At 47.8% G+C, this 23,300-nt stretch overlaps 1 protein-coding gene across 1 annotated transcript; it reads left to right on the top strand.

The window, feature by feature from the left end:
- Positions 1–1,869: 1,869 nt before the first annotated feature.
- crym (crystallin, mu) lies at positions 1,870–22,927 on the top strand. The gene is made up of 8 exons (XM_073060118.1): positions 1,870–2,116; positions 4,914–5,052; positions 7,398–7,460; positions 11,622–11,723; positions 13,648–13,831; positions 16,620–16,741; positions 18,950–19,034; positions 21,633–22,927. The coding sequence occupies exons 1-8, from the start codon at positions 1,953–1,955 to the stop codon at positions 21,707–21,709; spliced, it is 936 nt and encodes a 311-aa protein (XP_072916219.1). The 5' UTR covers positions 1,870–1,952; the 3' UTR covers positions 21,710–22,927.
- Positions 22,928–23,300: the final 373 nt, after the last annotated feature.

The following is a 23,300-nucleotide window of genomic DNA, read 5'->3' as shown; positions in this document are numbered from 1 at the left end:
AATCTTATCTAAATTCCCAGGTGGTGGAGTGGAGATACGTCTCCATCAAAGGAGGTGCAAGGCACTAATTCCCTCTGCTAGCCTACAGGTCACCCTTGGGCAAGGTGTAGCACCTGATTAGCCCCCCCCACCCCAGTCAGGGTGAAATGAAGAGCAGCTGGTGCATATACAAGTCCTGGTTATGTGACCACTGACACCAGGCAGACAATCTCTGAAGAGTTCAAGTTTACTGTCATCTGATTGTAAATATATACAAATGAAGCAATGTTCCTCCAGAAACTCAGTACACCCACAAAATATGTATCACACACTGTTCATATAACACCCAAATAAATAATCATAAAGAGTAAAAAAATCATATAAAGTTAGAAAGGGTGACAAGGTAGCATTACAGTATCAGCAATGTGGGTTTCCTCCCACAGTCCAAAGACGTAAAGGCTGGTAGATTAATTGGTCATTGCAATTGTCCTGTGATTAGGCCAGGGTTAAACAGGTGGGTTGCTGGGCAGCAGGGCCAGGCGGCCTGTTCTGCACTGTATCTCAATAAAATAAAATGTACATAAACACCTGCATGTATTTTCAATGTAGAGTGTTTACAGTACAGTACAGTGACGGAGGTAATAGATGGCTGTTGGGGAGGGCTAACTAGAATGGTTAATCGGATTAACTGCCTGGAGATAAAAAACTGAGAAACAGGATTAATGTTCTAGACTGATCCTTCATCAAACATTTCATCTTTCCCTTTTTAAGTTTGAGTTTTTATAAAGACTTATAGGTCAACGAACCTCCTGAGGGCATCCATCTTGTTAAATGTGTTCAGTCAGAAAAAGGAACAAGCTTAACTGGAAATCTCAGATTTTCTCCTTGGCTTGAGTTCAGAGAATGGGGTTGATGAATCAATCAAAACCCCAGTGTCAGGCTGTAACACCACCCAGGGCAGGTGGCTGGGATAAAGGAGAAACTGCCTCTTGCCCCTCCTCCTTCATTTTCTCCTATGATCCACTCTCCTCTCCTAATAGATTCCTTCTTCTCCAGCCCTTCACCTTCCCTACCCACCTGGCTTCACCTATCACCTTCTAGCTTGTCCTCATTCCTCTCCTCCCACCTTTTTATTCTGGCTTGTCCATCCTTCCCTTCCAGTCCTGAAAAAGTCTCAGCCTGAAATATAAACTGTTTATTCATTTCCATAGATGCTGCCTGACCTGCTGAGTTCCTCCAACATTTTGTGTGAGTTCCTCCTTTACTGTCCTCTGCTAAGTCCTTCACTCCTATCTACCTCTTCCCTCCACTTTCAATCACTCCTTTCCCTTTACAAAGTTCATAAGTTCAAAGTAAATTTATTATCAAAGAATGAATATGTTACCATATTCTACCTTGAGAACTATGAGGAGGGTTTTGCCTGTGATAATCCTCTGACAGCCCACCCCATTAGTCCTTTCCCTCAGAACCTCCTCGACCCTCAGATTATTCACCCTATATTCCCTCCCTCTCCCTCAGATACTTTCCCCATTATCAGCCCTCCCTCAGAACTTAAATATTCCCTCATCAGCTACACTTCCCACAGAATCTCCACTCCCACACCATCCCACAGATAGTACACCCTCAATACCGGGTACACCTTACAAGACAAACTTCCCTCAGGGCCCCTCCATCAGTTCCCTCCCTCTAACCTCAAAGTCTGCACTGGTAAATGTTCCTCCCTCAGACCATTGTCTTCAAATTCCCCTCCCTTTCCCACAGATCCTCCTCTTCCCTCAGACTCTCCTCCTCTTTCTCTTTCCTTCGGACCCTCTTTCTGCTCCCTCGGACCATCCCCTTCAAACTTTCCCCTCTTCCGTCAGGCCCGCCTCTTCGCGCTTTCCCCTCAGCCATCGGACTCTCCTCCTCCCTTAGGCCCACCCTCTCCCAGTCCCTCCCCTAGGGAAGGCTGTAGCCGGGGAGGCGGCAGCGAGATGTCGGCGGCTCCGCTCTACCTGAGCGCGGCCAAGGTGGCGCGGCTGCTCGAGTTGCCGGGGCTGCTGCCGCTGCTGGAGGTGACGCTCGGCCGCTTCTCGAGCGGGGACGGCGGGGTGGAGCAGCCGGTGCGGAGCACGGTGGCATTGCGGCGCTACCGCGGGTAAAGACGGCCATGAGTGTCGGGGAGCGGACACACACCGACCGCTGAGCTAAACCACATCGTCACCGACTCGGTGACCTCGGACACCCTGACCCTCCCCATCCCGCCGTCCCCCTCCCCACCGTCTATCACTCTCCCACTGTCCCCCTCCCCTTGTCCCCTCCACCGTCCCCCTCCCTGCCGTCTATCACTCTCCCACTGTCCCCCTCCCCTCGTCCCCTCCACCGTCCCCCTCCCCACCGTCTATCACTCTCCCACTGTCCCCCTCCCCTCGTCCCCTCCACCGTCCCCCTCCCCACCGTCTATCACTCTCCCACTGTCCCCCTCCCCTCGTCCCCTCCACCGTCCCCCTCCCCACCGTCTATCACTCTCCCACTGTCCCCCTCCCCTCGTCCCCTCCACCGTCCCCCTCCCCACCGTCTATCACTCTCCCACTGTCCCCCTCCCCTCGTCCCCTCCACCGTCCCCCTCCCCACCGTCTATCACTCTCCCACTGTCCCCCTCCCCTCGTCCCCTCCACCGTCCCCCTCCCTGCCGTCTATCACTCTCCCACTGTCCCCCTCCCCTTGTCCCCTCCACCGTCCCCCTCCCTGCCGTCTATCACTCTCCCACTGTCCCCCTCCCCTCGTCCCCTCCACCGTCCCCCTCCCCACCGTCTATCACTCTCCCACTGTCCCCCTCCCCTCGTCCCCTCCACCGTCCCCCTCCCTGCCGTCTATCACTCTCCCACTGTCCCCCTCCCCTTGTCCCCTCCACCGTCCCCCTCCCTGCCGTCTATCACTCTCCCACTGTCCCCCTCCCCTCGTCCCCTCCACCGTCCCCCTCCCCACCGTCTATCACTCTCCCACTGTCCCCCTCCCCTCGTCCCCTCCACCGTCCCCCTCCCTACCGTCTATCACTCTCCCACTGTCCCCCTCCCCTCCACCGTCCCCCTCCCCACCGTCTATCACTCTCCCACCTCCCCGCCGTCTATCACTCTCCCACCGTCCCCCTTCCGTCCGTCCCCTCCCCCCTTCCGTCCGTCCGTCCCCCTCCCCCCTTCCGTCCGTCCCCCTCCCCTCGTCCCCCTCCCCACCGTCTATCACTCTCCCACCTCCCCCTCCCTGCCGTCTATCACTCTCCCACCGTCCCCCTCCCCTCGTCCCCTCCACCGTCCCCCTCCCCACCGTCTATCACTCTCCCACCTCCCCCTCCCTGCCGTCTATCACTCTCCCACCTCCCCCTCCCCTCGTCCCCTCCCCTCCACCGTCCCCCTCCCCACCGTCTATCACTCTCCCACCTCCCCCTCCCTGCCGTCTATCACTCTCCCACCGTCCCCCTCCCCTCGTCCCCTCCACCGTCCCCCTCCCCACCGTCTATCACTCTCCCACCTCCCCCTCCCTGCCGTCTATCACTCTCCCACCGTCCCCCTCCCCTCCACCATCCCCTCCCTACCGTCTATCACTCTCCCTCCGTCCCCCTCCCCTCTCCCCCCTTCCGTCCGTCCCCTCCCCCTTCCGTCCGTCCCCCTCCCCCCTTCCGTCCGAACCCCTCCCTCCCTCCGTCCGTCCCCCTCCCCCTTCCGTCCGTCCCCCTCCCTGCCGTCTATCACTCTCCCACCTCCCCCTCCCTGCCGTCTATCACTCTCCCACCGTCCCCCTCCCCTCGTCCCCTCCCCTCCCCTCCACCGTCCCCCTCCCCACCGTCTATCACTCTCCCACCTCCCCCTCCCTGCCGTCTATCACTCTCCCACCGTCCCCCTCCCCTCCACCGTCCCCCTCCCTACTGTCTATCACTCTCCCACCGTCCCCCTCCCCTCTCCCCCCTTCCGTCCGTCCCCTCCCCCTTCCGTCCGTCCCCCTCCCCCCTTCCGTCCGAACCCCTCCCTCCCTCCGTCCGTCCCCCTCCCCCTTCCGTCCGTCCCCCTCCCTGCCGTCTATCACTCTCCCACTGTCCCCCTCCCCTCGTCCCCTCCCCTCCACCGTCCCCCTCCCTGCCATCTATCACTCTCCCACCGTCTCCCTCCCTGCCGTCTATCACTCTCCCCGCCGTCTCCCTCCCTGCCGTCTATCACTCTCCCACCGTCCCCCTCCCTGCCATCTATCACTCTCCCACCGTCTCCCTCCCTGCCGTCTATCACTCTCCCACCGTCCCCCTCCCCTCTCCCTCCCTCCGTCCCCCTCCCCTCTCCCTCCCTCCGTCCCCCTCCCCTCTCCCTCCCTTCGTCCGTCCCCCTCCCCTCCACCGTCCCCCTCCCTGCCATCTATCACTCTCCCACCGTCTCCCTCCCTGCCGTCTATCACTCTCCCTCCGTCCCCCTCCCCTCTCCCTCCCTTCGTCCGTCCCCCTCCCCTCCACCGTCCCCCTCCCTGCCATCTATCACTCTCCCACCGTCTCCCTCCCTGCCATCTATCACTCTCCCACCGTCCTAGGTCCTGTCGCACGCCATCCATACAGATCATCTCATTGAGGTAAAACAGCAACCATGCAGAATAAAGTGTAACAACTACAGAGAAAGGGCAGTGCAGTAAGAGCGTACAAGGTAACATCTTATCGTCCAAGAGGCCCGGTCAATAGGTGTACTTCAGTCGGGTAGAAGCTGTTCTTGAGTCTGACCTGGTGGTACATGCTTTTCAGGCTTTTGTAACTTGTTCGATGTGGGTGGGTGTAAAGAGAGAATGTCAATAGTGGGTGGAGTCCTTGGAGTCTGTTGGCTGCTTTACAATGAGGTCTGTCTGTACTAGGGGATCGATCAACAGCCCTATAACAGTGGGGTAGCTTGCCTCCAGCTGTGGACTCACGGGTAAACTCTGCTCAGCTTCCTAGGGGTGATGCCAGCCTACAGTGCCCAGGACGACGTTTTGGTGACAAAAATACTCAGGTTTTACCAAGGGACTGATTCGGTTCATCTCTCAACTGTGCTGCTGTTTGATCCCTCCAATGGAGTCTTAAAGGCGGTGTGTAACCATTGAGTAAATCCTACTGTGTCTGTCACCCCTTTCTCCATCAGAATCACTGGGAGACTATTGTCTTTTATCCCTTCCTTGTATCTGTTGAGTTGAAGTGTGGTTGTTATATCTATCTGTTACTGCTTGTATCTGTTACTTCTGACAGTTGTGTGTTCACTTGTATCCATCACATCCCACTGTTGTGTGTCATTTGTATCTGTCAAGTCCAACTGTTATGTGTTCACTTGTATCCATTATGTCCGACTGTTGTGTCGGCTGAGCGAAGGGCGCTGAGTAGGCTACGGTCAATTATGGAAAACTCTGAACATCCTCTACATAGCACCATCCAGAGACAGAGAAGCAGTTTCAGCGACAGGTTACTATCGATGCAATGCTCCTCAGACAGGATGAAGAGGTCAATACTCCCCAATGCCATTAGGCTTTACAATTCAACTGCCAGGACTTAAGAACTTTTTAAAAGCTATTATTAATGCTTTTTGAGATAGTGATTTAGATGCATATCATATTTTTTTTACTGAGTTAAGTATTGTATGTTATTAGTTTTGCTACAACAAGTGTATGGGACATTGGGGGAAAAAAAGTTGAATTTCCCCATGGGGATGAATAAAGTATCTATCTATCTATCTATTCACTTGTATCCATCATATCCCACTGTTGTGTGTTCACTTGTATCCATTATGTCCGACTGTTGTGTATTCACTTGTATCCATCATATCCCACTGTTGTGTGTTCATTTGTATCCATTATGTCTGACTGTTGTGCATCCTCTCTCCTGTATTCATTATGTCTGACTGTTGTGTGTTCTGTTCCCTGGGTCTGTCACATTGTATGACTGTTGTGTCAGACTCTGCCATTGCTTTGGGTGCATCAGCTGCGTGGAGAGGGGGAGCTTGCTACACGTACAACAACTTGCTCTCCATATCGTACTGCCCAGGCTTGTGTATCTAGACAGCTAGGACCCTGACATCCATAGTCAACCCTAACCAACAGAGTCCCACACAGTATATTCTCCTCCCCGTATCTGTCACGTTGTGCACTTTCCTTCCTGTGTGTGTCACGTTGTGTGACTGCTGTACACGCTGTCCACCCTGTATCGTCGAGTTAGACTGACTCCTTACCACACTAGGTCCCTCAGTTCCCTGAAGACCATGGACTGCTCTCCGGATGGCTGGTGGGACAGTGATTGCTGCCTCAGTCATGTTTTCTGCAGGAAGGGAGCTGCGACAGGAACCACACATCTCCACTGATTCCTGCCTTCCAAACCAGTTCCACCTTAGTGCTCCCCATGCTGCAACTGTCTCCCCTGGGAGGGAGCAGATGCTGGGGAGTCTCTTATGGCAGTGTATTTAGAGATACAGCTGTGGAACAGGCCACACTGCTCAGCAGTCTATTTATGTAGCCCTGGCTTTGTCAAGTCAAGTTTATTGTCATTTAACTATATGGGTGCATATAATATATATATATCCATATAAAGCATATAGAAATAAGACAATACTTCTCTGAACCAGGGTGTAAAGCACATAACACACAATAACTTATGAAGGTAAGGATAAAATCTACAGATGAATCGCACATAAATTAGAAACTAAAGTGCATAAATTAAATATTGTAAGGTAGAGAACAGATTAACTTGTGACACTTCGAATATGACACATCCAGGAATTCAGAAGCCTAATGGCCTGAAGGAAGAAACTGTTTCCCAAACTGACTGTTTCTGATTTTATGCATCGGAGTCTCCTGCCTGATGGTGGAAAGTCAAGGAGGATGCTGGGTGGATGGGTGGGATCCTAAACAATAGTAAGGGTCCTGTGTACACAGTGCCCCTGGATGGTAGAGAGACCCTTATGATCCTCTCAGCTGTTCTCACATTCCTTTGTAGGGACTTATGGTCCGATGTTCGACTGCTCCCATAACAGATGGAGATGCAACTTGTCATGACGCTCTCAATGGTGTTCCTGTAAAACCCTGTTAAGATGGGCGGGGGCAGAAAGGGGAGCCTCGCTTGCCTCAATCTCCTCAGGAAGTGGAGGTGCTGCTGTGCCTTCTTCTTCGGGGGGGTGATGTTGAGGGACCAGGTGAGGTCATCTGTGATGTGAACTCCCAGGAACTTGCAATGACCAATTAACTAACTAACTTTGGACTGTGGGAGGAGACTGGGACACCTGGAGGAAACCCATTCACCAACGGGAAGAACATCCAAAATGTGAGATTAATGTACAGGTGACTGGGGTTAGAGGGACGTTCCACAGCAGCTGAGGCCAGGGGGAAGGATGTGGGCTGGCAGGCTGGTTCTGTCTCTGTCGTTCTTCAGGTATTTCTGTTGTCCCCTTCAGGTGATGGACGGCGTAGTGATCACGGACAAACGAACGGCCGCGGTGTCCGCCATAGCAACCAAGGTATGGATTGGCTGGCGTCCCACAGTGGGGAGGAGTACGTGAGGTGGGAATGACTCCTCCTGCGCTCACGCTGTGGTGGTGCCTTGTTCCATGTGATGGGTCCGTTCCCTCAGGTACCGGGGACCTTCCCCTGTCACCCAACCATTCCTGGGCAACACTTGCTGCACTTTGACCGCAGAGTCACACTCACATCCACATCAGAATCAGGTTTATCAGCACTGACATACAGTATGTAGGGAAATTTGTTGCTTTGCAGCAGCAGTACAGTGCAATGCATAAAAATACTGTAAGTTACAATAAAATAAGTAAAAAGTAAATAATGCCAAAAGAGAGGAAAATAGTGAGGTAGGAGCAGAATTAGGCTGTTCTGCCATTCCATCATGGCTGATTTATTATCCCTCAACCCCATTCTCCTGCCTTGTCTCTGTAACCTTTGGCACCCTGACTAATCAAGAACCTATCAACCTCTGCCGTAAACATATCCAATGACTTGGCCTCCACAGTCATCAGTAGCAATGAATTCCACAGATTCACCACCTTCTGGCTAAAGAAATTCCTCCTCATCTCTGTTCTAAAGGAACGCCCTTCTATTCTGAGGCTGTGCCCTCTGGTTCTAGACTCTCCCACTTTTGGAAACATTCTCTCCACATCCACTCTATCCAGCCCTTTCAATATTCAATAGGTTTCAATGAGATAGATTTCCTATATTCAATAGGTTTCCTGCCTGTGGCCATCAAACTTTACAACTCCTCCCTCGGAGTGTCAGACACCCTGAGCCAATAGGCTGGTCCTGGACTTAATTCCACTTGGCATAATTTACTTATTATTATTTAATTATTTATGGTTTTATATTGCTATATTTCTACACTATTCTTGGTTGGTGCGACTGTAACGAAACCCAATTTCCCTCGGGATCAGAATCGGAATCCTTTATTATCGCCGAGTACGAGGACACATACAGGGAATTTGATGCCGGTTTCCCTGAGCTCTCTCTGTACAGAATTAAAAGCAAACAAAAAGAATAATGCAAATAATCATAAACTATATACAATGAGGTCCACCTCATTGAATGTACAGGTGGACTTGATCTATAATACACTAAAATTCAAGTGTTCATAAGACTGATGGCATACGGAAAGAAACTGTTCTTGTACCTATTTGTCCTGGCCTACAGTGATCTAAAGAGCCTACCAGAAGGAAGGAGTTGGAACAGGTGATGTCCAGGGTGTGATGGGTCCACAATAATGTTGCTTGCTCGCTTCCTGACTCTAGATGCATATAAGTCCTGGATCGAGGGCAGCTTCACACCAATAAAGTATGTCTGTCTGATTCCCCCCTCATTCATCTGAACTCGGGGAGTACAGGCCCAGAGTCATCAAACGCTCTACACACATTAACCCTTTCATTGCTGGAATCATTCTCGGAATCTCCTCTGATTATGTACCTTTTTCTCCAGTCCTGCCAAAGGTCCTCGGCCCAGAACGTCGACTGTACCTTTTTGCATTGATGCTGCCTGGCCTGCTGAGCTCCGCCAGCATTTTGTGTGGTTTGCTAATATATCTATATATACAGTGGCATGCAAAAGTTTGGGCACCCCTGGTCAAAATTTCTGTTACTGTGAATAGCTAAGCGAGTAAAAGATGACTGATTTCCAAAAGGCATAAAGGTAAAGATGACACATTTCTTTAATATTTTAAGCAAGATTACTTTTCCCCCCATCTTTTACAGTTTCAAAATAACAAAAAAAGGAAAGGGCCCGAATCAAAAGTTTCATGGTCAGTACTTAGTAACACCTTAGTAACAATTTAGTTACTAACTTAGTACTTAGTACTTGACAAGTATCACAGCTTGTAAACGCTTTCTGTAGCCAGCTAAGAGTCTTTCAATTCTTTAGGGGATTTTTGCCCATTCTTCCTTGCAAAAGGTTTCTAGTTCTGTGAGATTCTTGGGCTGTCTTGCATGCACTACTCTTTTGAGGGGGACTGTGAGGGCCATGGTAAAACCTTCAGCTTGTGCCTCTTGAGTTAGTCCATTGTGGATTTTGAGGTGTGTTTTGGATCATTATCCTGTTGTAGAAGCCATCCTCTTTTCACCTTCAGCTTTTTTACAGACGGTGTGATGTTTGCTTCCAGAATTTGCTGGTATTTAATTGAATTCATTCTTCCCTCTACCAGTGAAATGTTCCCTGTGCCACTGGCTGCAACACAAGCCCAAAGCATGATCGATCCACCCCCGTGCTTAACAGTTGGAGAGGCGTTCTTTTCATGAAATTCTGCACCCTTTTTTCTCCAAACATACCTTTGCTGATTGTGGCCAAAAAGTTCTATTTTAACTTCATCAGTCCACAGGACTTGTTTCCAAAATGAAACAGACTTGTTTAGATGTTCCTTTACAAACTTCTAGCACTGAATTTTGTTGTGAGGATGCAGGAAAGGTTTTCTTCTGATGACTCTTCCATGAAGGTCATATTTGTGCAGGTGTCGCTGCACAGTAGAACAGTGCACCACCACTCCAGAGTCTGCTAAATCTTTCTGAAAGTCTTTTGCAGTAAAACCTACGACTTTCTAGCAATCCTACGAGCAGTTCTCTCGGAAAGTTTTCTTGGTCTTCCAGACCTCAACTTGATCTCCATCATTCTGGTTAACTGTCATTTCTTAATTACATTACGAACTGAGGAAATGGCTACCTGAAAACGCTTTGCTATCTTCTTATAGCCTTCCCCTGCTTTGTGGGTATCATTTATTTTAATTTTCAGAGTGCTAGGCAGCTGCTTAGAGAAGCCCATGGCTGCTGATTGTTGGGACAAGGTTTGAGGAGTCAGGGTATTTATAAAGCTTTGAAATTTGCATCACCTGGCCTTTCCTGACGATGTCTGTGAACAAGCCATAGCCCTAACAAGCTACTTAAGGTTTGAGACCTTGGTAAAAGTTATCTAAGAGCTCAAATCTCTTGGGGTGCCCAAACTTTTGCATGGTGCTCCTTTCCTTTTATTCACCCTAAAATTGTACAAAACAAAAATAATACACTAATCTTGCTTAAAATGTTGAAAAGAATGTTTTGTCTTTAACTTTGACTTTTGCAGATCAGCTCATCTTCTACTCACTTCACAGTAACAGAAATTTTGACCAGGGGTGCCCACACTTCTGCATGCCTCTGTAATTACTGTAATTTCAGTTATTTTTTCCTATTGTTATGTATTGCATTGAACTGCTGCTGCAAAGTTAACTAATTTCACGACACGTGCTGGTGATAGTAAACCTGATTATGCCCCCAGGGTGGAACTCCTACCTAGAGGAAACTAACGTGGTCACGAGAAGAATCTACAAACAGCGTTAGAACTGAACACAAGTCGCTGCTGCTGTCATAGTGTTAAGCTAACTGCTACACTTCTATGCACTGAGATACAGTGAAAAACCTGTCCTGCATCCCGTCCATACAGATCATCTCATTACACAGTGCAGTGAGGTTGTACAAGGGAAAACAACGGAATAAACTCAGAGTTACAGAGGAAGTGTGGTGCAGGCGGACAGTAAGTTACGAGGCCGTGACAAAGTGAGGTCCAGAGTCCGACTTATTATATTAGAGGACCGTCCCCAACAGTGGGGTAGAAGCTGTCCTTGAGCCTGGTGGGACGTGCTTTCAGGCTTTTGTATCTTTTGCCCATTGGGAAGGGGAGAGGAGAGAATGGCTGGGCTCTTTCATTTCGTTGACTGCTTTACTGAGGCAGCGAGAAGCGTAGACAGGAATCCATGGAGAGGAGGCTGTTTTCTGTGATATGCTGAGCTCCAGTTTCTTGCAGTGATGTGCGGAGCATTTGCCATGCCAGGCTGTGGTGTATCCGGACACGATGCTTTCTATGGTGAATTGATAAATATTGGTGATGGGTGACGGCCATATTTCTTTAGCCTCTTGAGAAAGAAAAGGCATAGGTGAGCTTTCTAGGCCATGGTATCTACGTGGTTGGACCAGGACAGGCGATTGCTGAATGTTACTCCTGGGAACTGAAGCACTCAAAACCCTTTCAACTCAATCGAAACTGCTGAAAGGGTCTCTGATGCATTGCTACACTCCCTGCCTACACCCTCACTTGTCTTCCCCAGAAACTAAAGCCGTTCGGTCAAACGTGGGCTCTCCCCCTAACCCCTTTGTCCATCTGTGCAGTACCTGAGACCTCAGAGCCTGGATGTGCTGTGTATCCTGGGGACGGGTGCTCAGGCCATGAGCCATTACCAGATCTTCACTCAGATCTTCCCGTTTAAACAGGTACGTGCGCATGCCTCTCCTTGCCTCCCCTTGCCTCCCCCCCCCCCCCGCCTCTACCAGCCTCCCCCCGCCTCGGAGTTTGCACTGGGAATGCCTATGGTTCTGTAGTCCAATATGATGGACCAAAGGGCTGTTTGTTCTTCAAACCCCATTTCCAGAAAAGTTGGGATATTTTCCAAAATGCAGTAAAAACTAAAATCTGTGATATGTTAATTCATGTGAACCTTTATTTAACTGACAAAAGTACAAAGAAAAGATTTTCAATAGCTTTACTGACCAACTTAATTGTATTTTGTAAATATACACAAATTTAGAAATTGATGGCTGCAACACACTCAACAAAAGTTGGGACAGAGGCATGTTTACCATTGTGTTACATCACCTTTCCTTTTAATAACACTTTTTAATCATTTTGGAACTGAGGATACTAATTGTAGTAAATTTGCAATTGGAAATTTTGTCCATTCTTGCTTGATATAAGACTTCAGCTGCTCAACAGTCCGTGGTCTCCATTGTCTGATTCTCCTCTTCATGATGCGCCATACATTTTCAACAGGAGATAGATCTGGACTGGCAGCAGGCCAGTCAAGCACACACACTCTGTGTCTACAAAGCCACGCTGTTGTAGCCCGTGCAGAATGTGGTCTGGCATTGTCCTGCTGAAATAAGCATGGATGTCCCGGGAAGAGACTTCGCCTTGATGGCAACATATGTCTCTCTAAAATCCTAATATACGCCTCAGAGTCAATGGTACCTTCACATACATGCAACTCACCCATGCCGTGGGTACTGATGCACCCCCATACCATCACAGATGCTGGCTTTTGCACCTTTCGCTGATAACAATCAGGATGGTCGTTTTCATCTTTGGCACGGAGAACTTGACGCCTGTTTTTTCCAAAAACTAGCTGAAATGTGGACTCATCTGACCACAACACACGGTTCCACAGTCTTTCAGTCCATCTGAGATGAGCTCGGGCCCAGAGAACTTGCTGGCGTTTCTGCATAGAGTTGATGTATGGCTTCCTCCTTGCATAATACAGTTTCAAGTTGCATTTCTGGATGCAGCAACGGACTGTGTTAAGTGACAATGGTTTTCCGAAGTATTCCCGAGCCCAGGTGACTATAATTGTCACAGTAGCGTGTCGGTTTCTTAGGCAGTGCCACCTGAGGGCTCGAAGATCACGCGCATTCAACAGTAGTTTCCGACCTTGCCCTTTACGCACGGAGATGTTTCTGAATTCTCTGAATCTTTTCATAATATTATGTACTCTAGATGTTCAAAGACCTAAATTCTCTGCAATTTTGCATTGAGAAATGTTCCTTTTTGAACTGACTAACAATTCTCTCACGAATTTTGGCACAAAGGGGTGAGCCATGACCCATCCTTGCTTGCAAAGACTGAGCCTTTGATGGACGCTACTTTTATACCCAGTCATGATACCTCACCTGCTACCAATTAACCTGCTTCATGTGGAGTCTTCCAAACCGGTGTTACTTGAATATTCTGTGCACTTTTCAATCTTATTTTAACTCTGTCCCAACTTTTGTTGAGTGTGTTGCAGCCATCAAATTCTAAATTTGTGCATATTTACAAAATACAATTAAGTTGGTCAGTAAAACTATTGAAAATCTTTTCTTTGTACTTTTGTCAGTTAAATAAAGGTTCACATGAATTAACATCACAGATTTTTGTTTTTATTGCATTTTGGAAAATATCCCAACTTTTCTGGAAATGGGGTTTGTATGTTCTGAGTGAGACCATAGGACATAGGAGCAGAATTAGGCCATTCACCTAATTGATTCTGCTCTGCAATGTAAGCCACTTCTGCATTCCGTTCTCCTCGCCTGTTTACCGCCCCAGCCGCTGCACCGATTCTTCGTCGGGGATGTTGAACTGACTGCTGCTGTTGGAATCCCGCAGGTGAAGGTGTGGAGCCGAACCCGCGAGCGGGCAGAGAGATTTGCACAGAGGGTGGCGGGTCCCGTGCAAGTGTGTGGATCGGCTCAGGAGGCTGTCAGTGGTGCAGACGTGGTAATCACAGTGACCATGGCCACTGAGCCAGTGCTGTTTGGGGAGTGGGTCAAACCCGGAGCCCACGTCAATGGTAGGAAGCAGCCGGAGGCTCCAGCAGCCTGGAAAAAACACTCGGGTTCAGTCTGGAGTTTGAAACTGGGAATATACAGAAACCTCAGGGGAGTTTTTTAAAAGTTTAGCTCTTTGCATTATTACCTTCCACTGTCCCAGAACACATCCTGCACAATCAGGAAACAGGCGTCAGTGCCTTTATTTTCTGAGGAGGCTGAAGAGAGCTGAACCTTACACATCCATACTCACGTCATTCTATAGATTTACAGTAGAGAGATTTACAGTAGAGAGCATCGCAGTGTGGTACGGAAACTGCAGTGCAGCGGACAGGAAGGGTCTACAATGGGTAGTCAAACCTACCCAACGCATCTCCAGTACCACCCTAACCGCCTTCAAGGACATGTATACAGAAAGGTGCTGGAAAAGGCCAGCAATATCCCGAAGGATCTCACCCACCTTAATCATGGGCTGTTTGTCCCATTCCCATCAGGGAGGAGATGTGTACCATCCACATCAGGACCGCCAGACTCAAAAACTTACTTTCCCCACGCAGTAAGACTGATCAACACCTCTGCACGTGAACCCAAACCTCCACACCCCAACCACCACTACTTTATCATTTCCTGTCAGTCAGCTTATGGACTTACAGTCAATCTGTGTATATAAGCTATTTTACATGTTTATATCTAATGTGTTTTTTATCATTGTGTTCTTTATCTCATTGTGTTTTTAGTGCAACATCAGGTCTGGAGTAACAATTATTTTTGTTCTCCTTTACACCCGTCTACTGGAAATGACGTTAAACAATCTAGAATCTTATTGTACAAGGGAACTGTTTAATAGTCTTATATGAGCAGGACAATTGAACAGTTTCTTTGTACAAGATGGCTATTGACCTCGTAATCTGCCTCATTATGATCTTGCACTTTACTGTCTACCTGCACGGTACGTTCTCTGTAACTAACACTTCATTTTGCGTTGTTAGTGTTGTCCCTTGTTGTAGTGGAGAGGCTTGTGTTCCCAAGGCGGTGAGGTCAAGGGGGATGTTCCAGACAAAGATTGATCCAACCAAGATGTCAGCCGTGGAGCTGGCAGAAGATGATGCCGCATCAGAACGGCTGCGAAGGCAGAGGAAATGCTGCAGCAGAGACCGATCCCCGGTTGTCATACATTCCATGCCACTGGACCCTGACCCCGATCTGTCAAAGACCGTGTGGTGGCTGCCCGTGCATCAGCCTCCCCACATTAAACAAAGTCGCACACAGGCACTCTCGTTCAAGGGAACATCATACTCAACTTGAGTCACCACACTAGTTCTACCTCAATTATAACCTGTAAGGAAGGCGTTCAAAACAGTATTTCACTCTACACGCGACAATATTAAACCAATTTATGAACATATTATTGGTATCTGTCGCCCAGGACATGTCCTCTTCTCAGAGGAGATCCAGGAGCCTGAAGACACGCACTCAACGTTTCAGGAATAGCTTCTTCCCCTCTGCCATCAGATTTCTGGATAGATAAGGAACCCAGGAACGCTACCTCATTTTTTTTGCTTTCCCATTGTACTACTTATTTAATTTATTTCTTATTGTAATTTCTATATTTTATTATATATTGTAATATACTGCTGCCACAAAGCAACACATTTCATGCGATATGCTGGTGATATTAAAACTGATTCTCATTCTGATCATGTGTAGTGAAGTACAGTGAGAATCTGCATGAAAACTTCCAGGAGTAGTTGTAGCAATAGTTAGTGTGCATGACGCGGCTGGTGCTTGGGGCAGCAATGAAGGTCCTCCATCTCTGTTTGTCCTTTGCCATCTTCTCTATTGTGTCTCAGGTGTGTTTCAGGGTCCTCATTTCTGCCTCTACAGTACGGCACCAAGTTGTCTTTGGTCTCCTGTGCTTCCTCTGCCATTCAGCGGTCCGATGATGGAGCTGGCCTCTCTTCCCATCACATGTCCAATCCATATCGAATGTTTGCTCATGACGATTGTGGCCATGTCCTCTTGATAACACTGAAGGGGTAGAGCAAAGTTGGAGATCTTTCTTGGCCTGAAAATACGGAGGATGATAGTTGAAAATGGAAAAGGAAAACAGGATGCAGGATGAGGTGTTCCAGAGATGGTGCAAGTAGACAAGGTGAAAGATCAAACTGAGGTCTAAAAAAATCTCTGCTCAAACTCCTAATGAAGTAGAGCCGCTGGCGTGGCCTTCGTAGTGAACTTTGTAAAGGTGCAGAGGGTGAGGGAAATCCCCACTTAACCCCTCACTCAGTGGGTGGGGTGCTCTCTCGGTCTGTGTGCGTACACGTAAACTGCGTTCCTCTTGTGGGTCAGGCCCACATTCAGATTCACCTATTAATCACATTGAATACGCACACAGACCTGTCCTGCTGAAGGGTCTCGGCCCAAAATGTTGACTGTTTACTCTTTTCCATCGATGCTGCCTGGCCTGCTGAGTTCCTCCAGCATTTTGTGGGTGTGTGTTCGGATTTCCAGCATCTGCAGATTTTCTCTCATTAGTGAAATGTGCTGTTTGTGTTCTCTCTCTCTCTCCCTCTCCCTCTCTCTCTCACACACCCCAGGGTAGGCCAGCTCCGGGTCTCTGGTCCTTGGCCTAGACTCTCACATATTGGGCCGCTGACTTTCAGAGCTCCCCTCTCCATCCCAGGGGCCTCAGCTATCAGGCCTTGGACTTACAATCTGTGGGGAGGCTGGAGGTCAGGGGGAGGTGACCTGTCTCTGAGCCTTGCTAATTGTCTGTCTCTCTCCCTCTCCCCCTCCCCCGTCCTGCTGTAGCTGTTGGGGCCTGCCGACCTGAATGGCGGGAGCTGGACGACGCGCTGATGAGGAATGCTGTCCTCTATGTGGACAGCAGGGAGGCCGCTGCCTGTGAATCTGGAGACGTCATCCTGTCAGGGGTAGGGCACCCTCCCCTGAGATTCCCCCCCCCCCCAACGGCCGGACATTGACAGGGTGCAGAGCTCAACCCAGAGAACTGTGAAATGATTCATTTTGTAAGGTCGACCGTGAGGGCAATTTTCTTTGCAACGTGGAGGAACAGAGGGATTTCGGGGTCTGTGTCCAAGGATCCCTCGAAGTTTCCGCTCATGTTGATAGGGTGGTTAAGAAGGCAAATGGTGGTTCGGCCTTCCTTAGTCGGAGGAATAAGTTCAAGAGCCACGAGATAATGTTGACGCTCTATAAAACCCTGGTGAGACCACACTTGGAGTTTTGTGTTCAGTTCTGGCCACCTCATTATAGGAAGAATGTGGAGCATTAGAGAGATGCTGGCGAGATTTACCAGGTGTTGCCTGGATTAGAGTGCTTTATGAGCTAGGACTTTTCTCTTTGGATTGAAGGAGGATGAGAGATGCCTTGATAGAGGTGTACAAGATAAGGGGCATAGATAGAGTGGACAGCCAGAGACTTTTTCCCAGGGCAGAAGTGTCTAATACAAGGGGTGATAATTTTAAGGTGATTGAAGAAATATTAGTGGGATGGTCAGAGGTAGTTTTTTTTCACACAGAAAGCGGTGGGTGCATAGATCACACTACCAGGGCAGGTGGTATATTACTTTGAATTTCATTTTCTTTTAGGCACTTACAGGAAAATAAAGAAATACAATAGAATGTATGAAAAGCTATACATAAGTAAAGACAGTTGCACAGGGAGGTGTTACGTATTCAGGCAACAATAAATATATGTGAGTTAGACAAGGGTTTTTATAACAAATAACACGTTTATTAAACACTGAAAACAAACCCCCCAAAAGTAAACAAACACTAACGTAACCGGAAATCAGCTGCTGTGCGGCAGCTTAAACAGTTCTTAAAGCGATGCAGCTCAAACAGTTCTTAAAGCGATGTTGCAAAAACAGTTGTTTAAAGCGATATTGCCAAAAGTTCAAAATGCTCAGTCCATTTAAAAGGAAAGACTTTTTAAGGCGATTTAAATTCTCTTCCACGTCGTTTTCCTTCGATCCCCAGCGTCGAACTCTTCCCACGAAGAAATTTTATGAAACGTAACGGCTTAAAGGCACTGACCTTTCCTTTATCACACTGTCCTCAATCTTCTGCTATCCCGCAGAGATTAACACGAGAACAGTCAACGAAATCCTTCCGAATGAGGATCAAATAAGGTCGAACCTGTTTCAGCGTCGAAATTCGATTCTCCTCGATCTTTAACTCCCGAACTCTTATCTTCACTCTCCACTAGCAGTATTGTAAAGAAACTGCTGGCAATGACCTTTTAAACTTTAGGCATTAGATAAAACTTCATCTTTCAACTAATCTGCGTCATCACATTAAATCACGCAGTGGCAAGAAGTCAACATGGCAAATCCAGCCACGAACTGCCCCTCCCCACAGGGTGGGGTCCTCCTCTTATACCCTGTAAAAAAAACCTGTCACATGATCTCTACTGGCGGGAAAATGACGTCACTCCACCATCACAGGACCATTACCTCAAGTCCAGTATAGCTTCAACCCCAGTCACGTGACAAGGGTACCACTGTCACGTGTCACGAGTACGTAACAGAGGTATCGGGGCCAGGTCTTGGAGCTTAGTGATAGCTCTGAGGGAGATAACATTGACTGCCGAGCTGTAGTCAATGAAGAGCATCCTGATGTATGCATCTTCATTGTCCAGGTTTTCCAGAGCTAGTGAAAGGACATCTTCTGTTGATGGTAGTCAAGTTGGAGTGGATCCAGGTCTCTTCTTGGGCAGGAGTGGATGTGCTTCGTGATCGCCCTCCTGAAGGGCCTTATCACGGTGGATGTACAGTAACTGCTTTGCACTGACTGGACGATGGTCACTGAGACAGGGTACCACGTTCTTCTTGGGCACCAGAATGATTGAAGCCTGCTTGAAGAAGGTGGGTACTTGGAGTAGGTGAAAAGGTTGTCGAAATGTTTGAGGCTTTATTGGCGTTGTTCAGATCACTCTCGGAGTATTCTGAACAGTTTAGGTCTAAAAAGAGATAGGCTGGCACTGGAGAGGGTCCAGAGGGGGGGTAACGAGAATGATTCCAGGAATGAAAGGGTTAACACGAAGAGCATTTGATGATATAACCGCCTGTCTAATTGTGAGCGATGCAGTACTGATTAGAGTTTGTCCTGTTCTCACAGGCGGAGATCTTTGCAGAGCTGGGAGAGGTGATTGTGGGGAAGAAGCCAGCCCTGTGCGACAAGACCACAGTTTTCAAATCGCTGGGTAAGAACAAGGAGGCTTTGTGCCTGCTGGTGGGTCAGTTGTAGTGTACACTGCTCCCGGACTCAGGCTAAACTGAACTGTGGCTGGGGCTTTATAAAGCATTAATCAGACCATTGTGGAACCACCACTGATCAGACCTCCACCAGACTATTGTGAGAGTTCTGGGCCCCTTATCTAAGAAAGGATGAGCTGGCATTGGAGACGGTCCAGAGGAGGTTCACGAGAATAATCCAGGGAATGAAAGGGTTAAAGTACGAGGGGTGTATGACGGCTTTGGGTCTGTACTCGCTGGAGTTTAGAACAATGAAGGGGGATCTCATTGGGTAAAGGAAGTCACAGAGGCACACGAGAGGAGCTGGCCAAAGTTGATTGAAAGTAGCAGGGACGGCTGAGTTTCTGGGGACAATTCAGAAGGTGCGGTATAGTTCCCAGAGATGAAGAAGTTTTCTGAAGGGAGGATGAGGCAACAAGGAAAGCAAAAGAGAGGGGATATAAGAGAGCAAATATTAGTGGGAAGTTAGAGGATTGGGAATCTCATTAAGTCCTATTGAATATTGAAAAGTCTAGACAATGGATGTCGAGAGGATGTTTCCTATAGTGGGGGGGAGTCTAGGACCAGAGGGCAGAAAGGGACATCCATTTGGAACAGAGATGAGGAGGAATTCCTTTAGCCAGAGGGAGGTGAATCTGTGGAATTCATTGCCACAGACGGCTGTGGAGGCCAAGTCACTGGATGCTGGAATCTGGAGCAGCAGACGATCTACGGGAGGAACTCAGTGCGTCTGGCATCACCAGTGGGGGAAGAAAATGTTCATAATTCCCCCCCCCCCATCCACAGATGCTGTTTGACCCTCTTTGAACTCTTCCAGCAGACTTGTTACCATTAGGCCATTCAGCCCCTCAGGTGTGCTCAGCCCCTGATCATACTGTTTTGTTTCATTCTCTCCCATAACATTTGACTCCCTCACCAATCAAGAACCAGTCAATCTCTGCCTTAAATATACAGTACTAAACTACCTCCACAGCCATCTGTGGCAATGAATTCCACAGATTTAATACCCTCTAGCTAATGAAATTCCTCCTTATCTCCATTTTAAATTGATGTCCCTCTCTGCTTTCTGCTCCTAGACTCCCCCACTGTAGGAAGCATCTTCTCCACATCCATTCTATCCAGGCCTTTCTGTCTCCCGATAGGTTTCAATGAGATCCTCCCTCATCCTTTTGAACTCCAGTGAGAACAGGCCCAGATCCATCAAACACTCTTCACACATTAACCCTTTCATTCCTGGGATAATTCTCGTGCTGCTCCTCTGGACCCTCTCCAATGCCTGCACATCTTTCCTTAGATACGGGACCAAAACTGCTCACGATACACCAGGTGTCGTCTGACCAATGCCTTATAAAGCCTCAGCTTTACATCCTTCCTTTTGTATTCTAGTCATCATGAAATGAATGCTAACATTGCATTTGCCTTCCTCACCACCGACTCAACCTACAAGTTAACCTTTAGGGAATCCTGTAGGAGACTCCCAAGTCCCTTTGCATCTCTGGTTCTGAATTCTTGGCAGAGTGGTGGGACTGGAGTTGAGGATGGTGTTGGTGCCTGAGTGAGGGGGGAGCCCACATCAAGGAGAACTTCAGGAAGACGCCTGGAATGGGAGACACAAGAGGCTGTGAATCTGCACCAATTAATGATCTGCTGGAGGAACTGGGGCTGATCGGTATCTGGGGGAACAGAAAGAGTAGAAATAGATTTCAGCACAGGGGGGTAGAAGACTGAATAATGAGGAGGGGGGGAGGAGCCTTCTGCCCCCTTCTTCTCCAGTTCCAATGAAGGGTCGTGGCCTGAAACGTCAGTTGCTTATTCCCCTCCAAAGATGCTGCCTGACTTGCTGAGTTCCTCCAGCATTTTGCTCAGGATTTCCAGCATCTGCAGAATCAGGTGTGTCCGAGGTAAAGTGAGAAGCTTTTGTTTATGTGTATTCCAGACAAATTCTTCCATACAATGCATCACTGACACCAGCTTACCCAGCATCGAGGACATATATACAGAAAGGTGCCGGAAAAGGGCCAGTAACATCATGAAGGATTCCACCCACTCGGCTCACGGATTGTTTGTCACACTCCCATCAGGGAGGAGGCTACGTAACATCCACACTAGGACCACCAGATCAAAAACAGTGACTTTCCCTAAGCAGTAAGGCTGATCAACACCTCCACCCACTAACCCACCCCTTCACACCCCAACCACCACTACATCATCATTTCCTGTCAGTCACCTTGTGTACAGACATTTCTGCGCCTAGTGTTACTTTAGGGATATACAATCAATCTATGTATACAAGCTAGCTTATGTATTTATATTTATTGTGTTTCTTTTAAGTTATTGTGTTCTTTATCATATTGTGTTTTTTTGTGTTGCATCGGATCCAGAGTAACAATTATTTTGTTCTCCTTTACACTTGTGTACTGGAAATGACATTAAACAATCTCGAATCATAAGTTTATTGAGGTGGTAAGAAGAGATCACATCCTGTGGATATGTGGCTGAGTGTGTGACTCTGCTCTGAGCTGCCTCGTACTATCCGCTCCCTGTAGGAATGGCCATTGAAGATGCAGTGACAGCAAAACTGGTCTACGACCGCTGGGAAGCTGAAAACAGTCAGAAGCCATGACAAGAGTCTCCCGCTCACGGCTGGAGGTGGATAACAAGGAACCTTACGGAAAGGGAGAGTTTAATTCTTTGCCTTAATTGATTTTTTTGTTATTATGGGATACATTGGGGACATTTATGAAACCCTTAGATAGGCACATGGATGAAAGAAAAATGAAAGGCTCTGTGTGAGGGAAGAGTTAGATTGATCTTGGAGTAGGTTAAGATGTCAGCACAAGGGCCTGTACTGCGCTGTCCTGTTCTATGTGATCCTGTTTAAACAAACATTGGGTAAAGTTAGGGCCTTTGATTATATTCCTACAAGATCAAACCCATTTGTCCCCTTGTGCTTGCTCCAGCATTCGACTCCATGTTCCTCGCATCCCATAGTGACTAAAAAATCAATTTGAATAAGATATAGGAGCAGAATTAGGCCCTTTGATCTGTCGAGTCTGCTCTGTCATTCCATCATGGCTGATTCATCATCCCTCTCAACCCCATTACCTGCCTTCTGGCTGTATCTCTCATGCCCGACTAATCAAGAATTTACGAACCAAGGCTGAGTGACCTACTCTGTACCTGTTTTCTTATGTTCTTTCACCAACCCCCTAATATCTAAATGACTTAAATACAATCAATAACTGCTTTACTTAGAGAATTACAAAGATTCACTACCTGCAAAGAAAGTTAAAATTTGATTCCTCCTTGGTATATGCTAAGACGTGCAACACAAAATGGAGGTACGTGCAACAAAATGGAGTCAGCTTGGAATGGAGTGATATCCTGGAGATGCGCATGGACGCACATCCTTGAGATGAGGTATCGGTAAAGACCTTCCCTCTCAGTTTCTAAGTGATCTGCCTGGGCCAAAGGTCGCGAGAGATAAGGATGTACGAGCTGACACCACTCGGGGACGTAGAAGTAGTGGGGTAAATGTTATGTTATTTTTTTCTGAAGGGCTTAAAAGGGGCAATTTCTTCATGCAAGTGAGAATCTTCCCTGGCTGGGTTGCAACTAGGAGTTGGAGATAAGAGACAAGGAGGGAAGGAGAGAGAGAGGGGGAGAGAATTAAAAAAAACACAACTGCCGGGCCTCACTGGTTCCTTCCAGCAAAATGTTGTGCAGTGTGGTTTAGTGATTGGTTGATAAGTGTTATTTAGTCTCTTTCATCACTTTATTGATTTATTTTCCCTTCTGTATGCTTTATATAATGCTAATAAATCTCATAACCTTTATCACATATGCGGTGCCTCCCTTGTTTGTGGTTACCTCTTGCTGCTGAATCAGGAACAAATTTTAAAATGTTCTCCTTAGAGCCCTATACTCAATAAGCAAAGATTTTTAAAAAAGTAACTTTATTTGTCACATGTACATTGAAATATAAAAACGTACAGTGAAAAGCATCTTTTTGTGTCAACGACCAACATAGTCCGAAGGAAAGCTGAGGGCAGCCTGCAAGTGGTGCCAATATTTTTGTTACAGCACCTTCTGAATAAAGACATCTCTCTTAGATAGCCGACTCCCGATTTTGAAACTGACCACAGACTCGGAAGCATCAATTCCCAACGTATATTGTTGAGCCCCTGAAGAATTTTGTACATTTAAAGGAGATC

Source organism: Hemitrygon akajei, chromosome 11 (assembly GCF_048418815.1).
Source record: "Hemitrygon akajei chromosome 11, sHemAka1.3, whole genome shotgun sequence".
NCBI lineage: Eukaryota > Metazoa > Chordata > Chondrichthyes > Myliobatiformes > Dasyatidae > Hemitrygon > Hemitrygon akajei.
This window is presented reverse-complemented; position numbering and strand designations above follow the sequence as displayed.

Coding starts and splice junctions, on each gene's coding strand:
- crym (XM_073060118.1), top strand. CDS start 1,953: ATGTCGGCGGCTCCGCTCTACCTGAGCGCGGCCAAGGTGGCGCGGCTG. Junction 7,461..11,621: donor TGTCCGCCATAGCAACCAAG/GTATGGATTGGC, acceptor CCATCTGTGCAG/TACCTGAGACCTCAGAGCCT. Junction 19,035..21,632: donor CACAGTTTTCAAATCGCTGG/GTAAGAACAAGG, acceptor CGCTCCCTGTAG/GAATGGCCATTGAAGATGCA.